Genomic DNA, 17,937 nt, shown 5'->3' on the forward strand with positions numbered 1-17,937 from the left:
CCCGCCCCGAGGTTTGGCAGGGACCCCAAACAAAGAGTCCCGAGCCAATTAGTCAAATGTGGGAACACTTTTTTAAGATTGGAAGGAGCACTCTGAGCTGGGAACCCCCAGGCTGTCGCAGGGCCTCGTTGGGAAGGGAGCCGCACGCGGGCACTCACCGTCCCTCTCCCCGCAGCTCACAGTCAGCGCCTGGTCCATGTGAAGTCACGCCTGAAGCAGGCGCCCAGGTACCCGTCCCTGGACCAGGAGCTCATGGAGTACCAGCAGAGGCAGCTGTTCGAGTACTTCGTGGTCGTGTCCCTGCATAAGAAGCAGGCCGGGGCCGCGTACGTGCCAGAACTCACCCAGCAGTTCCCGCTCAAGGTACGGGCCGGGCCTCGGGGGCCTGCCAGAGGACCGCGGCCTTCATGCCACCTGCCTGCTGGCCCTCGTGGCTTCCGGGGGTGGGGAGTCTGGGGAACGCTCGGTGTCTGGAGTCGTGACACGGTCCTAACTAGGGTGTGCCAAATGGAAAAAACTGCTGCTGGAGAACTCAGGAGGTGACAGATTCAGAGACTCCAAAGTAGGACAGAAGGACTGGCTCACGTGCTGTGATCCCGGTGCTGACCGTGCCGGCCTCTTCATCCTCCGTGTCTCCCTATCCAGCTCCGTCTCTTCCTTCCCAGGCTGTCCGCGAAGCCTCTTTCCCATCAGCTTCACGACTCTCCTCAGGGAGTGCGTGTTTACTGAGAACCTGTGTCTGTCCCGGGCACCTCGGGGTGTGTGCACCGGGATCCTGGTCTAGCCTAACATGCTCCGTGGCTGCGCGGACTTGGCTTTCCCATACGTTACGTCAGGTACCCAAAATGCACTGGCACCCAGCAAAGCCTAATATAGCATGGCCAATAACATATATATATCATTCTTAGGCTTTGGCATCACTTTTAAAGAGGTTGCACCACATTCAATTCAGTCCAGAATTTACCGAGACCCTATTACATTCAGGCTGTTCTCTGCTTGGCCCCATCGTTACAAAGATGAGAAAAATGTGTTTTCTTTTTTTTTTTTTTTTTTACATGTATTTATTTTTGAGAGACAGAGAGAAACAGAGCATGAACAGGGGAGTAGCAGAAAGAGAAAGAGACACAGAATCTGAAGCAGGCTCCAGGCTCTGAGCTAGTGGTCAGCACAGAGCCTGACGCGGGGCTCGAACCCACGAACCGTGAGATCTGACCTGAGCTGAAGTCGGATGCTTACCTGACTGAACCATCCAGGCGCCCCTAAGAAAAATATGTTCTCTGTCCTTAAGAAGCTTGCACTCTGGCAGGAGGGCACGAGATAAGCACACAAAGACTCCTGAGGCAGAATGGGACCCTGAATGTGCCGTTCAGACAACAAAGGTGCTCAGGGGCAGGAAGAGGGGAGGGAGGACATGTCCTGTCCCCTCAGGGCCTCCTTCTGCTGCCACCACCCTAGCATAATCCCAGCATCTCTGCTGGGCTGGCGTCCTTCTGTCCCATCCACTGGCCCACTGCAGCAGTCAGGTCTTGTCCTTGGAAGTTAGGTCAGAAACTGGGTCTCTGGGAAGGAAATCATGGGCCCCGGCCCTCCAGACTGGCTCGGTTCACCTTCCCCCAGCTGACCTGCAGGGTTGGTCCACTGAACCCCCCAAAGCCATGAGATGCCCACATTCAGGTGAGGCCCGCACGGAGCGAGCACCCAGGCACAGAGGACTGTGCTTTTCTCCTGTTTCCTTCCCCCGGGCCTAGCGGGGCTGTACACTGGGCAGTATTTAATCAGTGCTTCCGATATAAAGGCCTTATTTCATGAGTTAATGGTTGACTCACGGTAACTACTGAACGGTTGTCATTTCCAACCTGGAATCCCCAAGCTCTTAGACGTCCACGTAAAACTTTTGAGCGGAAACATGTACAGTCATTGTTGGAAAGGGGACCAGTCTGGAAATGTATCAAGAAAAAGTCCTCTGTAATCCCCCACTCCACAGAGGTCATCGCTGTTAACATTTTGTTATGTATCTTCCCAGACTTTTATCATAGTGTAATTTTCTCTTTTTTTAAATTATTTTTCATTTTTAAAATTTTTTGATGTTTATTTTTGGGAGACATTGAGACAGAGCATGAGCAGGTAAAGGGGGAGAGGTGGGGGCGGGAGACACAGAATCTGAAGCAGGCTCCAGGCCCTGGGCTGTCAGCGCACAGCCCCACATGGGGCTCGAAGTCACGAACCGCAAGATCAAGACCTGAGCCAAAGTTGGACACATAACCGCCTGAGCCATCCAGGCGCCCCTCTCATGGTGTAATTTGATAACAAAACTGATACTGTACATTGTATAATCTTTGCATCGTGTTTTCTAAATATCATTATTTTTAAACATATTTTGTATATATTCTAAGACATTATTCTTTTAATTATATAAAGCTCTGTTATGTGGGTATGCCCTATCTATTTAACCAGTCTTTCTGTTGGAAATGTATCTTGTTGCCAGTGTTTCTTTACATGTCTGTTTGAATGTCATGTGCTCACGCACTGCATGCATTTTTGCAGATCAGCCTATTTTATATCTTCTTGCCTTGCTTCCTCCTTGTTTCTCCTCCCTCCTCACTTTTTCTTATGGTCTTTATCCCCCACTTCAAGAGTCACCTTGACCAAGATTTCCCCTCCATATTTGCACACTAGAGATCATACCTGCCATGTTCCATTACAATGCTTGATATCATGTAATTATCTTTATGACAGTTCAGGGAGACTGGGAAATTTCCAGCCATTTATGATCGCTTGTGTCTGTGCGAAACCTCTTCATGTCCCACTTCCTGTAAATGAGTTTGTGTGCCTGTAAGAGCACCTGTGTGCACGTCTGGTTGATAATGCCTATGTGGGTGATAGTGTGTGTAGGTACACGTGTGCACACACAGACGTGTGTATTGTGCATGTGATCCGAGTGCGGGTGCATCCACACAGATGGGCCATGTCAAAAAGTCCTGGAACCCGCCTCCCGACAAAGCCTGCTCTTCAGTTCTCTAAGAGTTTCCACTGTGGGAAAATGTCATCGTTCTTCCCTTTTGTATTTCTAGCGTTACGGTCCGTCACTGCGGTGATTAATGACCCCTCCCAACAACTACACCCAGCAGGTATTTGCTTCTCTGCAAGATTATCCAAGGGTAGCCGAAATTAGTGCTTTGGCAACAGTCTGAGCTAGCGAATTATCAACTCAAAAACTGCTCATGGACTAGTTGGAATCTCGTTTGTTATGTTTCATCCTGGATAGAAGAGAGACCATGATTCTCTCAGTCGTGACTATTGATTCTGAAGAATGAAAACCAAAGGACAATTAATGGTGGCTGTGTTTCACTCACTGATAGTTGTCTCAACCGTTAATATCAGTAGCAACTTTATATTTGCTCTAGCCTAAAGAGAATCATACTACAAGTAGTTTTTTTTTAAGTTTTTTTGTTAAAAAAATTTTTTTAACTTTTAGTTATTTTTGAGAGACAGAGAGAACACGAGCAGGGGAGGGGCAGAGAGAGCGGGAGATCTAGAATCTGAAGCAGGCTCTAGGCCCTGAGCTGTCAGCACAGAGGCCTGTGCAGGGCTCCAACCCCCAAACTGCGAGGTCACGAGAGCTAAATCCAAGAGTTGGACACTTAACCGACTGAGCCATCCAGGTTTTAAAATTGAAGAAAATCAGCCTGGTGTTCTGTTCCTTTGGACACTCTTTAGAGACCTCCTCCCTCTGATGTGGTGTCCTTAGGAAGTCTTGTAGATCATCTGGGAAGTTCTCAGCAGTGCTGGTCTGCAGAGTTTGGAAGTTGTCTGTGAAGCTGGTTTCAAGTGGAGGTCAGTGACAGGCTATGAGGAGCAGAAAAGAAATTGACGGAAAACACTATGGAAAGAATTTAGATTAGACATTATAGTTTTCTAACTTCAGAAATTCAGCCTCCACTGACCTCAGATACCTGATACTTCAAATTACTAAAGGTAACATTAGCATAATTTGTTTTCCTTTAGCTGTTTATAAGGAGAATTTAGGGGCACCTGGGTAGCTCAGTCTGTAGAGCACATGACTATCGATTGCAGGGTTGTGAGTTCGAGCCCCACATTGGGATTAGAGATTACTTTATAAAATAAAATCTTAAGAGGCGCCTGGGTGTCTCTGTCGGTTAGGCGTCCAACTTCGGCTCAGGTCATGATCTCTCAGTTCAGGGGTTCGAGCCCTATATTGGGCTCTTTGCTGATAGCTCAGAGCCTGGAGCCTGTTTCAGATTCTGTGTGTCTCTCTCTGCCCCTCCCCCACTTGTGCTTTGTCTCTCTCTGTCTTAAAAATAAACTATTAAAAAATTTAAAAATAAATAAAAAATAAAATCTTTAAAAAAATAAAATAAAGGAAAAGAAAGAAAGAAAGAAAATTTAACAAGTGTAAACCTGTCAATAAAAATAACAACAGGGGCACATGGGTGGCTCAGTCTTTAAGACTTCAGCTCAGGTCACGTTCTCATGGTTTGTGAGTTCAAGTCCTGCATCGGGCTCTTTGCTGTCAGTGCAAAGCCTGCTTGGTCTTCTGCCTCCTCTCACGCACCCGCTCTCTCACTCTCTCTCACAAAAATAAAAAAATTAAAAATAAAATAACAACAAGAGAAGCCAGCAATTCTTCCCAACACTTTAGAAGTACAAATTTGTAAACAAACTTGGTAATTACCAACTATTCCTTTTTGTTTCCCAAACCTTTACCTATTGTACCTCACTTAAAATGTGGCACAAAAGTACGTAACATAAAATTCAGCTCCCCAACGTTTCCAAATCTGTAGTACAGTGGTGTCAGCCGCATGCTCCTTGTTCAGCAGGTCTGTGGGGCGGGGTGCAAAGCACAGACTCCTGTTCATACACAAGTAAGTAAACATATGGCTTTAAAAATCATTGTTAAGGGCGCCTGGGTAGCTTGGTTGGTAAAGCATCCGACTTCAGGTCATGATCTCACAGTTCCTGAGTTCAAGTCCCACATTGGGCTCTGTGCTGACAGCTCGGAGCCTAGAACCTGCTTCGGATTCTGTCTCCCTCTCTGCCCCGCCCCTCCTTATGCTCTCTTTCTCTCTCAAAAGTAAATAAGTAAATATTTCTTTTAAAAATCTTTAATCAATAAACTATTAAAAATTTTTTAAATAAAAAAATAAAAATAAAAATCTTTAATCAGGGGCACCTGGGTGGCTCAGTTGGTTAAGTGTCCGGCTTTGGCTTAGGTCATGATCTTACCATTTGTGGGTTCGAGCTCCATGTCAGTGTCTGTGCTAACTGCTTGCTCAGAGCCTGAAGCCTGCTTTAGATTCTGTGTCTCCTTTCTCTGCCCCTCCCCGGCTCACACTCAGTCTCACTTTGTTTCAGAAAAATAAAGAAATGTTTAAAAAAAAAAGAAGTTAAAAAAATCTTTAATCAGGCATAATAAACTTGTTCTGTTTTTTTTTTTTTTTTTTTTAGTAAGAGGATATTCATCCAGTCAATGATGTCAGATAAATCAGAGAGAGAGAGAAAGGCTAGAGATTAAGATTCCTAACTAGTTTCCACACTAGTTGTGTGACCATGGACAAATCACTTAACATATCGGGATTTATTTCCTTATCTCTAAAATAAAAATATCAGGGAGCCTGGGTGGTCAGTTGGTTAAGCGTCCGACTTCGGCTCAGGTCATGATCTCAGATTGTGGGTTTGAGCCCCACGTCAGGCTCTGTGCTAACAGTTCAGAGCATTTTAAAACCTAAAAAAAATAATAATAATAAGGAATATCAGACTGGATGATGTCTGTTTCCTTTTGGTTCTGACATTCAAGGACCCTGAAATTAATTGAAGTTTACTGTATAATGTAATTTGGCTGGATGTATTCACTAAGCAGTGTTATAAAATGTCTTGCCTGGATCAAGGAAAGGCAGCTTTCTTGGGTCCAGAAGTTGGAAGACCAGATTTGAGACTCTATCTTGCAGATTCACGAGTCTCCTATTTGAAGGTTGTTGCCATAACACTTTTCCCTAGTTGGTTAAAATAGTTATATTCCAGACTATTAGACATCAAGAATACTTTTTTAGGGGCACCTGGTGGCTCAGTCGGTTAAGGTTCCAGATCAGGTCATGATCTCATCAAGGTTTGTGGGTTCGAGCCCTGTGTCAGGCTCTGTGCTGACAACTCAAAGCCTGGAGCCTGCTTCAGATTCTGTGCCTCCCTGTCTCTCTCTGCCCCTCTTCTACTCAGGCTCTATCTCTCTCTGTTTCTCAAAAATAAATGTTAAAAAAAAAAAAAAGACTATTTCTCTAAAACATGCCAGGTTTTTTTCTCTGACTTCCCCCATGAGACTAGAGTGGACAGCGCCCTGGGGACAAAAGGCCCCAGCAGACTGAGCTGCAAACCCTTCCCAAGGTTAAAGCGGTGGTCTTCACTTTGGGAAGGTGGAAGATGTGGTCTTGCCAAGCTTCTGCCTCTCTTTCCCATGCTGGGGTTTATTCTCTAACCTTCTCTCACCCTTTTCCCTGCAGTTGGAAAGGTCTTTCAAGTTCATGAGAGAGGCTGAGGACCAGCTGAAGGCCATCCCCCAATTCTGTTTCCCTGATGCCAAGGATTGGACTCCTGTCCAGCAGTTTACCAGGTATGTGCTGGCGTCTCCCTTCCCCACCCCCAACAGCTAAGGCAAGAATGGCGGGAGGGGCCTGCGGGCAGGGAGGCATCAGAGATGGCAGATGCCATAATTCAGTCCTGCCATTAAGTGATCCTGATGGGCCCCAGGCCAGAGATTTTCCCTCCCTGTGTTTTAAAACTTCCCTGAAGATACACATCACCTTGCTAACCATGCCCACTATATGTGGGCATAGGCTTGGTTCATAAGGCTCTGGGAAGGGCAAAAGTAATTCTTGGCCTAGGAGATGCTAGAGAAACATTACTCGTCACCCTTTCCTTGTCCCTTCTCCCTTGTCCCTAGAAACATTAATAGCCCATCCAGCTGTTGCTCGGACTGTGATAGGCTTACATTTCTGCTTTAACCCGTGTTGTCACATGTTACATACCAGAATTTCTGTTCTCGGACGTTTCAGCAATTGGCCAAACTCAGTAGGTTGTGTATGCTGCATTCGAAGGACGCCGAGTTCCTTGAAGTTGCCCAGCAGTCTCTCAGGGCAGTCTGAGCCTCGGTGGCTCTGAGGGGACAGTTCTCAGGAAGGTCCCCCCAGGGGCAGTTCCAAGGGGGGCACAGACTTCAGATGCTCCTTCAGTGACCGCTGTGTTTCGGGCCGTGGGACCGCTCGGGCAATGGAATGCTCTGAGTGCCCGGAGTGGAGAGAAATCCCATTCCTCTCCAGGTGTACTGGCACTTGGGGTCTCCTTCTCCCTGACACAGACCCCAAAACTGTAGGCCCGCAGAGTCCCTGCACAGAGATGGATGGGCAGGACGGGGAGCGGCCCTTTGTGACAGCCCCCTTCTAGTATGTCCCGTGATCGCTCACAGCCTCGTGTCTTCCGTCTTGTTCTGCTCTGTAACCCACTTTTGATTCCGCAACCACAGCGAAACCTTCTCGTTCGTCTTAACTGGAGAAGATGGGAGCCGGAGGTTCGGTTACTGCCGAAGACTGCTGGTCAGTACACTCGGCTCTCAGTCTGCCGGAGAAGGGGCAGGAAGTGGGGCAGGTTGATGAGGGGAGTTAAAAACATGGATCTAAGTCTCACGGGTAGAAGGGAACAACAGCTCTGTCTCCTTCAGAAAGAAAATACTTGCTCCATTGTTTTCCTTGCCAAATAAAAGGCCTTTCTATCCTTAAGCCAAATGTCCTTCCTGATGAAACATGCTACACAGACCCCTCGAGCTCATAGTGCACAGTCATAATGGCTGCTCAGGCCAAAGAAAGATAGTTCCGTTGTTCGTGATGCAGGTCATTCAAGCGTGTGTTCTTCAGGGGCGCCCAGGTGGCTCAGTCGGTTAAGTGTCCGACTTTGGCTCAGGCCATGATGTCACCATCTGTGAGTCCCGCATCAGGCTCTGTGCTGACAGCTCAGCGCCTGGATCCTGCTTCAAATTCTGTGTCTCCCTCTCTCTCTACCCCTTTGTTGCCCATGGTCTGTCTCTCTCAAAAATAACATAAAAACATTTAAAAATCTTTTTGAGTCAGGATCAGATTCCAACAAAATGGCTGCGCTGACCCATTTCTGAACTTGTCTTTTTGAGACCCATTCTTTTGAAAATCTTCAGTAGAAGCAAATCATTTCCCACTGAGTATATTTGAGTCTTCGAAATAAGCTGATATAATTTGGAATCAAGAATAATGCACAGCATATAGAAGGTATATTCAGTAAATGTTTGTTGAATTCATAGTGAATAAAAAGTATGGGTAACAATTTAAAAAGTTAACTGGGAAAGAAACCAAAAGTTCAGTGGGCTAATACGTGTTCTTGATAAAATTACTTTGACGTAGTGAGATTGATTTTCATTTAGGTTTGAAAATCATCTTTTTTTTTAATGTTTTATTTATTTTTGATACAGAGAGAGACAGAGCATGAGAGGGGGAGGGGCAGAGAGAGAAGGAGACACAGAACCAGAAGCAGGCTCCAGGCTCTGAGCTGTCAGCACAGAGCCTGACGTGGGGCTTGAACCCACGAACGTGAGATCTGACCTGAGCCGAAGTTGGAGGCTTAGCCGACTAAGCCACCCAGGCGCCCCTGAAAAATCATCTTAAAAGGCAGGTTCCAAAAAGGATTTTCAGGAATGATTTCTGACTTGGAATTATCATTATAGTCAGCAACATATGGTTTCAAGGTCACTCCTTAAGAGGAACCACAGTGATCTGGGTAAACAAGTTCAGCCTCCATCCTTTATGGCTCCAAAGGCCATTTTGAGCACCTCCTGTGTGCACTACACCCTCGATTTGGTCCCTTCTAGAGAAGAAAAATACATATACTACATGCCAGAAGTGCTTCCCACTTACAAAATGGGGCATGGGTAAAGGTACGGTGTGTAGAAACATCTGGTACATGATAGATGCTTAAAAATGTTTGGGTTCTCTTCTGTGAAGTGGTGACACTCATGATTTCCTTGTGTTTCACCCCCAAAAAGCCTGGTGGCAAAGGGAAGCGTCTCCCTGAGGTTTACTGCATCGTGAGCCGCCTAGGATGCTTCAGCCTCTTCTCAAAGGTGAGGACCGGGGCCTCAGCAGAGGGAGGACCTGGGAAACACCGGGCTCCTGGTACTTCTGTAAGCGTATCCTGACATGATCTCCTCCCCCCTTCTCTTGTCACTGATCCCGGAAATGAGAGCTGAGGAAGCTCAGGGCCCAGGAAAAGCGGGTAGGGGGAGAGTCTAAGTCATCGCAGTGAAGGATGGGAGGGACAGAGGATAGTCCCAGAATATTCCTTACGGTTTACTTTTACTTCTCAGCATTGTCTTTTGTCATACGAGCTTTTGGATGACAGAAAGGCCACCACAATAGATGGGTGTATAAGTCTCCATGTTTATATATGTGTCATGTGTGAGAGAGATTTCTTATTGCAGTTGTACTCTAAACTTATCAAAGTCTTAATGTAGTTTGGTCCTCTCTTTGGGAAGATGAGCCAATGTATCAGGACCTAGGAACTGCTGTATTGAATTGGCTCATCCAGTTTGGTAGGTAGAAAGAAGCTAATTACTATCATGTATGATAATCTTAAAAATTAGGCATAACCCGACATCCATTTCCTACATTAACCAGACATGACCGTCTAATCCATATTGATTTAAAATTCTTCTTGAGCATGTATTTTAGTCTGAGCTTTCTTTTGAGAATTGAAGTCCTATGTCTACTGTCCATGGATGGAAAGCCGCATTTCCTAAAAGGATTTCGAAATAAATCTACTTCCTGCCCACTTACAATCAGAAGCCTGACTCCTGCTGATCTGGTGTAACCTCTTGCCGTGGTAGAACTCGTACTTCGATGCAAGTCTGTTAGAAATAAGGAATGATATCGATGTATGTGTTCCCACCTCCACTCCGCTGAGGTGGCAAAGCCTTTTACATTGAACTTGGTCATTTGGAGGCTCTAGGACAGTTCTGCATTGATGCTCATGCAGGTCTTTCCCAGGGGGTTATTTACATTTTTTTTTAATGTTTTATTTATTTTTGAGAAAGAGAGAGACAGAGTATGAGTGAGGGGGGGGCAGAGAGAGAGGGAGACACAGACTCCAAAGCAGGCTCTGCGCTGTCAGCACAGAGCCTGATGCGGGGCTCAAATCCATGAACCACAAGATCATGACCTGAGCTGAAGTCAGACGCTTAACTGATTGAGCCACCCAGGTGCCCCCCTCCACCCAGGGGAGTTTTAAACGTGGAAATAAGGCTGTAGGTCAGAGTCTTGGCTGTTCAGAGAACGCTTATGAAGCGGAGAGGTGGCGCCGCTCCTGTGAGTTAGCCCCGCATCCAGTGACAGCTTTGGAATTCACACGAGCCCCGTTTTCTGTCGTGGACAGGGGACGGCAAGCAAGTAAACGTGTTAACATATCGAATGATGTGCAGTTCTGTGTTTTCATGGCAGTTCTGTTACCGGGCATGTTGTAGGAGTGTGTATGATAACTCACCAAAGACCACGCAGCATACATGCTGGATAGAGCCAGAAACAGAGATTTGGTGAACTGATCTCTATAACCTTGACCTGTTTCCAGGTGAGGGACAAGGATGACTAAAATGACATATTGCCCTTTTGTACAGAAGGAGGAATCAGGGGCACCTGACTGGCTCAGTCGGTAGAGCATGCAACTCTTGATCTCAGGGTTGTGAATTCAAGCCCAGTATTGGGCCTGGAGCCAACTTAAAAAACAAAAACAGAAAACAAAGAAAGAGGAATGATGTTTAAGAAGAACAGATCCCAAGGGCTCCTGGGTGGCTCAGTCAGTGTACGTCTTCAGCTCTGGTGATGGTCTTGCGGCTCGTGGGTTCAAGCCCCGCATCGGGCTCTCTGCTGTCAGCTTAGAGCCAGCTTCAGATCCTCTGTCTCCCTCTCTCTCTGCCCTGCTCCACACACTCCCACTCTCTCTCTGTCTCAAAATTAAGTAAATGTTAAAAAAAAAAGAATACATCTCAGAATCTCTGAGGAAAGGTGTATCATTAAATACTGCTACAGTCACACTTTGTAACAAACCACAGTAGCTTAAAGCAGCGGTTGTTTATTCTTACAGACGTGCAGGTCGGCTGGGGCTCAGCCCCGCTCCTCTCCCCCGCGCCCCCGCGCCCGCGCACGTGTTGGGGGTTGGGGGGGTTGGCTGACCTGGGCCGCCCGGTCTCTGCTGTAGGCTGCAAGCCTGGGGTTGAGGCTGCCCCACACGTCTGTCATCCTTGGGACCGTGAGTGTGGTTCCCATGGCTGTGGCAGAGACCCCAGGGGGCAGTGGGGACACATAAAGCAAGCCTCCTGAGGCTGAGGCTTAGACCTTCTAGGCTTAGAACTTCTGCCTCAGAGTTCTTCAGCCTTTTTTTATTACCCCCTAGCCAGCATTTTAAGATTTTCCCCCTCTTTGGGGCATCTGGGCAGCTCATTCAATTGAATACAACTGGTTCACGTCATAATCTCGTGGTTTATGAGTTCGAGCCCCACATTGGGCCCTGTGCTGACAGCTCAGAGCCTGGAGCCTGCTTCAGATTCTGTGTCTCCCTCTCTCTCTGCCCCTCCTTCTCTTGCACTCTGTCTCTCTCAAAAAGAAATAAACATTAAAAAATTAAAACCTATTTTCCCCTGCATTGCCTCCCTTCATAAAATTCTTTTTTAATTTTTTGTCATATTATTATTGTGCTAAAATATACATAACATAGAATTTACTGTTTTAACCATTTTTAAAGATATTTTAAATGTTTATTTATTTTTGAAAGAGAGAAAGAGAGATAGAGCATGAGCAGGGGAGGAGCAGAGAAAGAGGGAGACACAGAATCCAAAGCAGGCTCCAGGCTCTGAAACGTTCAGCACAGAGCCCGACATGGGGCTCGAACTGGCAAACCGGGAGATCATGACCTGAGCCGAAGTCAGATGCTTAACCGACTGAGCCATCCAGGTGCCCCTTAAGATTTTATTTTTAAGTAATCTCTACACCGAATCTAGGGGTTGAACTTACAACCCCAAGATCAAGAGTCTCTTGCTCTACTGACTGAGCCACGCAGGCGCCCCTTTTCTAGCATTTTACATGTACAGTTGATTAGCATCATGTTCATTCACATCGTGTGCAACTATCACCTTCATCCATCTCCAGAATTTTTGCACATCCCTGAACTAAAACTGCACGCTTTTGGCGTTAGCCTCCCCCTCCCTTCTCCTCCCAGGCCCCTGCTCGCTCCATTCTACTTTCCATCTCTGTGCATCTGACTACACAGGATCTCATGTAAATGAAATCGTATATTTACCCCATCGTGACTGGCTTCTATCACGCTGGTAATGTCCTCAGGCTTCATCCGTATTGGAGCATATGTCAGAATTTCCTTCCTCTTTAAGGCTGAATAAAAGTCTATTGCTTCTCTGTATCACGTCTTCATCTGTTTGTCCGAAGATGGACATTTGTGTTGTTCACACCTTTTAGTAATTGTGAATTATGCTGCTCTGAACATGGCCATTCAGATATCTGAGTCCCTGCTTTCAAATTTTGGGGGTATATGCCCTTACGTGTGGAATTCCTGGATCATATGGTAATTCTGAGTTTAATTTTTTGAGGAACTGACATACATACAATCTTTTTAATTTTAATAATATATTTCATTTAACCCATGTATCTAAAATACTATTATTTTGGGGCACCTGGGTGGCTGAGTCAGTTAAGCGTCCAACTTCGGCCCAGGTCATGATCTTGCAGTTCGTGGATTTGAGCCCCGCGTCGGGCTCTGTGCTGACAGCTCATAGCCTGGAGCCTGTCTTCAGACTCTGTGTCTCCCTCTCTCTCTGCCCCTCCCCTACTCATGCTCTGTTTCTCTCTGTCTCAATAATAAATAAACATTAAAAAATTTAAATACTTTTATTTCAATACTTAATCAATATAGCCATTGGTATTTTACATCCTTAATTCTGTATTTTTAAATCTATGCAGTATTTTACATTTATAACATCTCAGTTCAGACTAGCCATATTTCAAGAGTTCAGTACCTACATGTGATATTATTATAAATGTTTTTTTAATTAATTTATTTATTTTGAGAGAGAGAAAAGGAGAGCAAGAGTAAGGGAGGAGCAGAGAGGGTGAGAGAGAATCCCAAGCAGGCTCCATGCTGTCAGCACAGAGCCTGACGTGCGGCTTGATATCGTGAACTGTGAGGTCAGGATCTGAGCCAAAATCAAGAGTTCAGTGCTTGGGGCAGCTGGGTGGCTCAGTCAGTTAAGCATCTGACTTCAGCTCAGGTCATGATCTCATGGTTAGTAAGTCTGAGACCTGCATCAAGTTCTCTGCTCTCTCTGCTGTCAGCACAGAGCCCACTTTGAAGTCTCTGTCTCCCTCTCTCTCTGCCCCTCCCCCCTCTCAAAATAAATAAACATTAAAAAAAAGAAAGAGAGAGAGATAGGGAACCTGGGTATCTCAGTTGGTCAAGCATCCCACTTCAGCTCAGGTCATGATTTCATAGCTCTTGTCTTCAAGACCTGCATTGGGCTCTGTGTCTCCCTCTCTCTCTGCCCCTCCCCTGTGTTCTGTGTGTGTGTGTGTGTGTGTGTGTGTGTGTCTGTCTGTCTGTCTGTCTGTCTGTCTATCTGTCGCTCTCAAAAATAAGTAAATAAACTTTAAAAAAATATGTGCTCAACTGGCTGAGCCACCCAGGCGCCCCTATAAATGGCATTTTTATTAAAACTCTTTGATCCACAACTAGATTATGGAGGGTCTTACATTTAGACTTTTTAGAATAACAGTTTTATTGAGATAACATTTGTAAATCACAGAATTTACCCCTTTAGCACATCCACACAGTTGTGTAATTGTCACCACAATTATAGGAGATTTTTGTCACCCCACCAAGTAACCCCTGTACCCATTGGCAGTCACTTCCCAACCCTAGTAACCTCCAGTCTCTATGGATTTGTCTCTTCTAGACTTTGTATCCAAACGGAATCACACAATAAGTAGCCTTTTGTGACTAGGGTCTCTGACTTGGCCTCGTATTTCCGAGGTCATCCCTGCCGGGGTGTGAATCAGTGTCTCATTCCCTGTCATGGCTGATGATGGCGTATCATGGAATATCACATTTTGTTTATCCACTCATCAGGCATTTAGGTTATTTCCCCTTTTGAGCTATTATGAATAATTTCGCTGTGAACATTGATGTACCGGTTTTTGTGTGAACATATGTTTTCATTTCTGTTGGGTAAATGCCTAGAAGTGTAATTACTACGTCATATGGTAGCACCGTGTTTAACCGTTAAGGCACTGCCACACTGTTTGGCAAATAGCTTCACTGTGGTTCGCTCCCCCCAGCCATGCAGGAGGGTTCCAATCTCTCCACTCCTTTGCCACACTTACATCATCCGTCTTTTGGTTGTAGCCATCCTGATGGGGGTGACGTGGATCCTTAGTGTGGTTTGGGTTTGCATTTCCCTAATGGCTACCCTGCTCCCTGAGAAACTTTAATTCCACAGATACACTGGATATCTTTTTATGTACTGTCACTCCTTAAAAGGCTACAAACCATTATAACATCTAAGGTTTTTTCATCATCATCCCTAAGGACCAATTTTTCTCTCCTTAGGGGCAATATTGCTCCCATTAAGAATGCATATATTCGCCCAGTAAGTTAATGTCCAAACACAAAGTCAAGGGGCCAAGGAACTTCACCCCTTTGGTGGAAAGAATGCAAAGGCCCAAGGCAGAGGAGCGGCACCTAGAGAGGAAATGTGGGACAAAGCATATGGGGTGAAAGACCCTTTCAGTCTGGCCTGATGAGGACAGCAGGGCCTCCCCGTAGTTCTTCAGTCGTGGGAACAGAGCAATACCTTGGTGCCCTGACTTCAGGATGGCTAAGCGGCTTTGGTGGCCCTTGCAGATCTTGGATGAGGTGGAAAAACGGCGAGGCATCTCTCCCGCCCTGGTACAGCCCCTCATGCGGAGCGTCATGGAGGCCCCGTTCCCAGCACTGGGCAAGACCATCGTTGTCAAGAACTTCCTGCCAGGATCAGGAACTGAGGTAAGCCGTCAGATTCCTGTCGTCTCCTAGAGGAGAGAATGGCCCAGACCGCCAAGTCCCAAGAGATCAAGCGAGGGCTGGCTCTCCGCAGGCTGTCTCGTCGGCTAATGTCACACTCGGGTGCACGTAAAATCCACCCTGAGTCCTGTGTGTCCACTCCAGGATTCACTCCCAGACAGCAACCCCTGAACTGTGTCATGGCAGTATACAGTGTTCGTTTGCGTGACATTGGCCGCACCGGTCAGGGATTGCACTGAACATCCTTAGCTTCTCTTAATAGCGCATTGCACTCAGAGATTGTATTTAAACCCATTTATGTTGTTGGTCTCCGTCACCTCTAACTTTGTACTATAAAACAGATTCTTTTCAGGGGAGACAAGTTCAGGCACTACTTTTTATTCACCTGTCGAGGACTGGGAGGCATGTCCCCTTCCTTTTGGGTGTTAATGCAGGGCTTTGTTTGCATCCTTCCCAGTATTCTTATATGGCTCTGTGGACATCGGAAGGCACATCCCATTCAGCCTGAGTATCTATTTCCAAAAGCCCTTGAAAAAGCAAGCCACCTCCGAGATGGGGGAGGGAAAAGGATAGGTCTGGGATATTCTGCAACAGCTTACTTTCCCAGAACAGAGAGGAGCAGGGGCGCCTGGGTGGCTCAGTCGGTTAAGCGTCCAGCTTCGGCTCAGGTCATGATCTCACGGTTCGTGGGTTCGAGTCCCACATTGGGCTCTGTGCTGACAGTTAGCTCAGAGCCTGGAGCCTGCTTCAGATTCTGTATCTCCCTCTCTCTGACCCTCCTCTGCTTGCACTGTCTCTCTCTGTCTCTCAAAAATAAATAAAAAACATAAAAAATTTAAAAAAAAAAAGAGAGGAGCTTTTCCCCTGCTGCTGGGGAATCTTAACATCCTCTACCAGATGCAGGAGCCTTGGCCAGGGGGGTGTTAACATTAATGGGCCCCTCTGTGTGGGCAACACCAGGCAGGTGCTGTTCTCAGAGTAAAACACTGGTCTCCGCTCACTGTGAAGGAGTCAGCTCTTAAAAGAGAAAAACAGAAACGCCTGGGTGGCTTGATAGGGAAAATCTGTTGTAAGATGACCAACAGGACTAATAAGAAGACCCCTGTCCCTGATCAAAGTCTCCCCCATCCGGGTTCTTCTTCCCATCCTGCTTGTCGCTCGTGTTAATGAGGAATACGGAAGTAACAGGCTATGAATTGTTCCCTCTGCTACTGCTCTGAGCTCAGACCTCTGGAGAATGATTTCCGAGCCCACTGGTGTAAACCCCTGCCTTCCAAGATCTCCGAGTGACGCTTGGTTCTTCCACCGGGTGATCCAGACCAGTTTCTGTTAACAGGCTCAGTCCGTTAAGCGTGTGACTTCAGCTCAGGTCATGATCTCATGGTTTGTGAGTTTGAGCCCCGCATCAGTCTCTGCGCGGACAGTGCAGAGCCTGCTTCGGATTCTGTGTCACCGTCTCTCTCTGTCCAACCCCGCTTCTGTGTACGCTCTCTCTTATTCCCAAAAATAAATAAATAAACGTTATAAAAGAAATATTAAAAAAGAAGAAAAAAAATCACACAGGGGTAGTGACTTGAGATGAATTTGGGAGCATTTCGACAAGTACAGGACGAGAAGCTATGCCTGCTAAGCATACCAGCTGTAAGACCCATCATAAGGGAGGGATTGGTACGGGGTTGGATTCATTGAGAAACGCCTTCTAGAGGAGGTGAGTCTTGAGAGTGCTGCTTGGGTTTGTTGGTCCTTCCGTGTGAGCCCATGACTCCGTTCCAGCGGGTAATACTCCCCTGTGAGGCGGACACTCCTGTGGGACTCTATGAGACCCGGTAGAATAGCCATGGAACTCCCAGGGAGCCAGGTGGTCCAGATAGGTCATCACCAGCTAGAGCCACCAGCCATTTTGGGTCAAGGTCATTGACTCTGCCACCCTGTCTCCCCACCTCCACACTCCACTGTGACAGAGTCCCCACCAAGTACACCTGCTCCCCACTCTGCTAGGATCCTTCTTTTCCCCAGTCGCTTTGTCTTCCTTGTCTTCTTTCCCTTTTCCCCTGCCAGTGGGTGCCCCCTGAGCGCCTCTGAGCCCTGGGCCCTTCCTCACGGCTGCTCCTCTTCCCGGCAGGTGATTGAGCTGTGCCGCCCGCTCGACTCCCGGCTCGAACACGTAGACTTTGAGTCTCTCTTCTCCTCTCTCAGCGTCCGCCACCTGCTCTGTGTTTTTGCTTCCCTGCTTCTGGAAAGGAGGGTCATCTTCATCGCAGACAAGCTCAGGTACCAACCGTGGCCTCTCCTACTAAAGTGTCTGAACGACAGTCCCTGACTGTCTGGCATGTGCAGGGCAGGTGATTGCCCGGGGCTGCCGAGGAAGCACCTCTGAGGGAGGGGTGCGGGTCAGTGGGCAGCGCGGGGTGGGGATTTGTCAGGCACAGCAGTTGTGAGAAACTGGGTAAGCCCATGCTTGCATACGCCCTTACCTCGTTTGCGGCCTACCTTCTACCCCTTCTGCTGTGTGCTGGACGCTGGGCCATGTACGGGGGGGATGGGATGCTGGACCGTGTGCAGAGTGATGGGGCGCTGGGCCGTGTGCCTGGGGATGGGGTGCTGGGCCGTGCATGAGGGGATGGGGTGCTGGGCCGTGTGCCTGGGGATGGGGCGCTGGGCCATGTGCGGGGGGACCCGGCGCTGGGCCGTGTGCAGAGGGATGGGGCGCTGGGCCATGTGCCGGGGAGACAGGGCTCTGGGCTATGTGCCAGGGAGACGGGGCTCTGGGGCATGTGCGGGGGACGGGGCACT

At 47.3% G+C, this 17,937-nt stretch overlaps 1 protein-coding gene across 6 annotated transcripts in view; it reads left to right on the plus strand.

Annotated features, from left to right (window-relative positions):
- The window catches only part of DENND2A (DENN domain containing 2A), a 105,852-nt gene that overhangs the window by 65,529 nt on the left and 22,386 nt on the right, over positions 1-17,937 (plus strand). For all 6 annotated transcript variants that reach the window (XM_029922620.1, XM_029922614.1, XM_029922613.1 and 3 more), the window contains 6 exons: positions 176-363; positions 6,513-6,622; positions 7,532-7,601; positions 9,074-9,151; positions 14,986-15,126; positions 17,267-17,415. In XM_029922620.1, the coding sequence (XP_029778480.1) occupies positions 176-363; positions 6,513-6,622; positions 7,532-7,601; positions 9,074-9,151; positions 14,986-15,126; positions 17,267-17,415 (736 nt within the window). The remainder of the gene's footprint in view (positions 1-175; positions 364-6,512; positions 6,623-7,531; positions 7,602-9,073; positions 9,152-14,985; positions 15,127-17,266; positions 17,416-17,937) is intronic.

Source organism: Suricata suricatta, chromosome 2 (genome assembly GCF_006229205.1).
Source record: "Suricata suricatta isolate VVHF042 chromosome 2, meerkat_22Aug2017_6uvM2_HiC, whole genome shotgun sequence".
NCBI lineage: Eukaryota > Metazoa > Chordata > Mammalia > Carnivora > Herpestidae > Suricata > Suricata suricatta.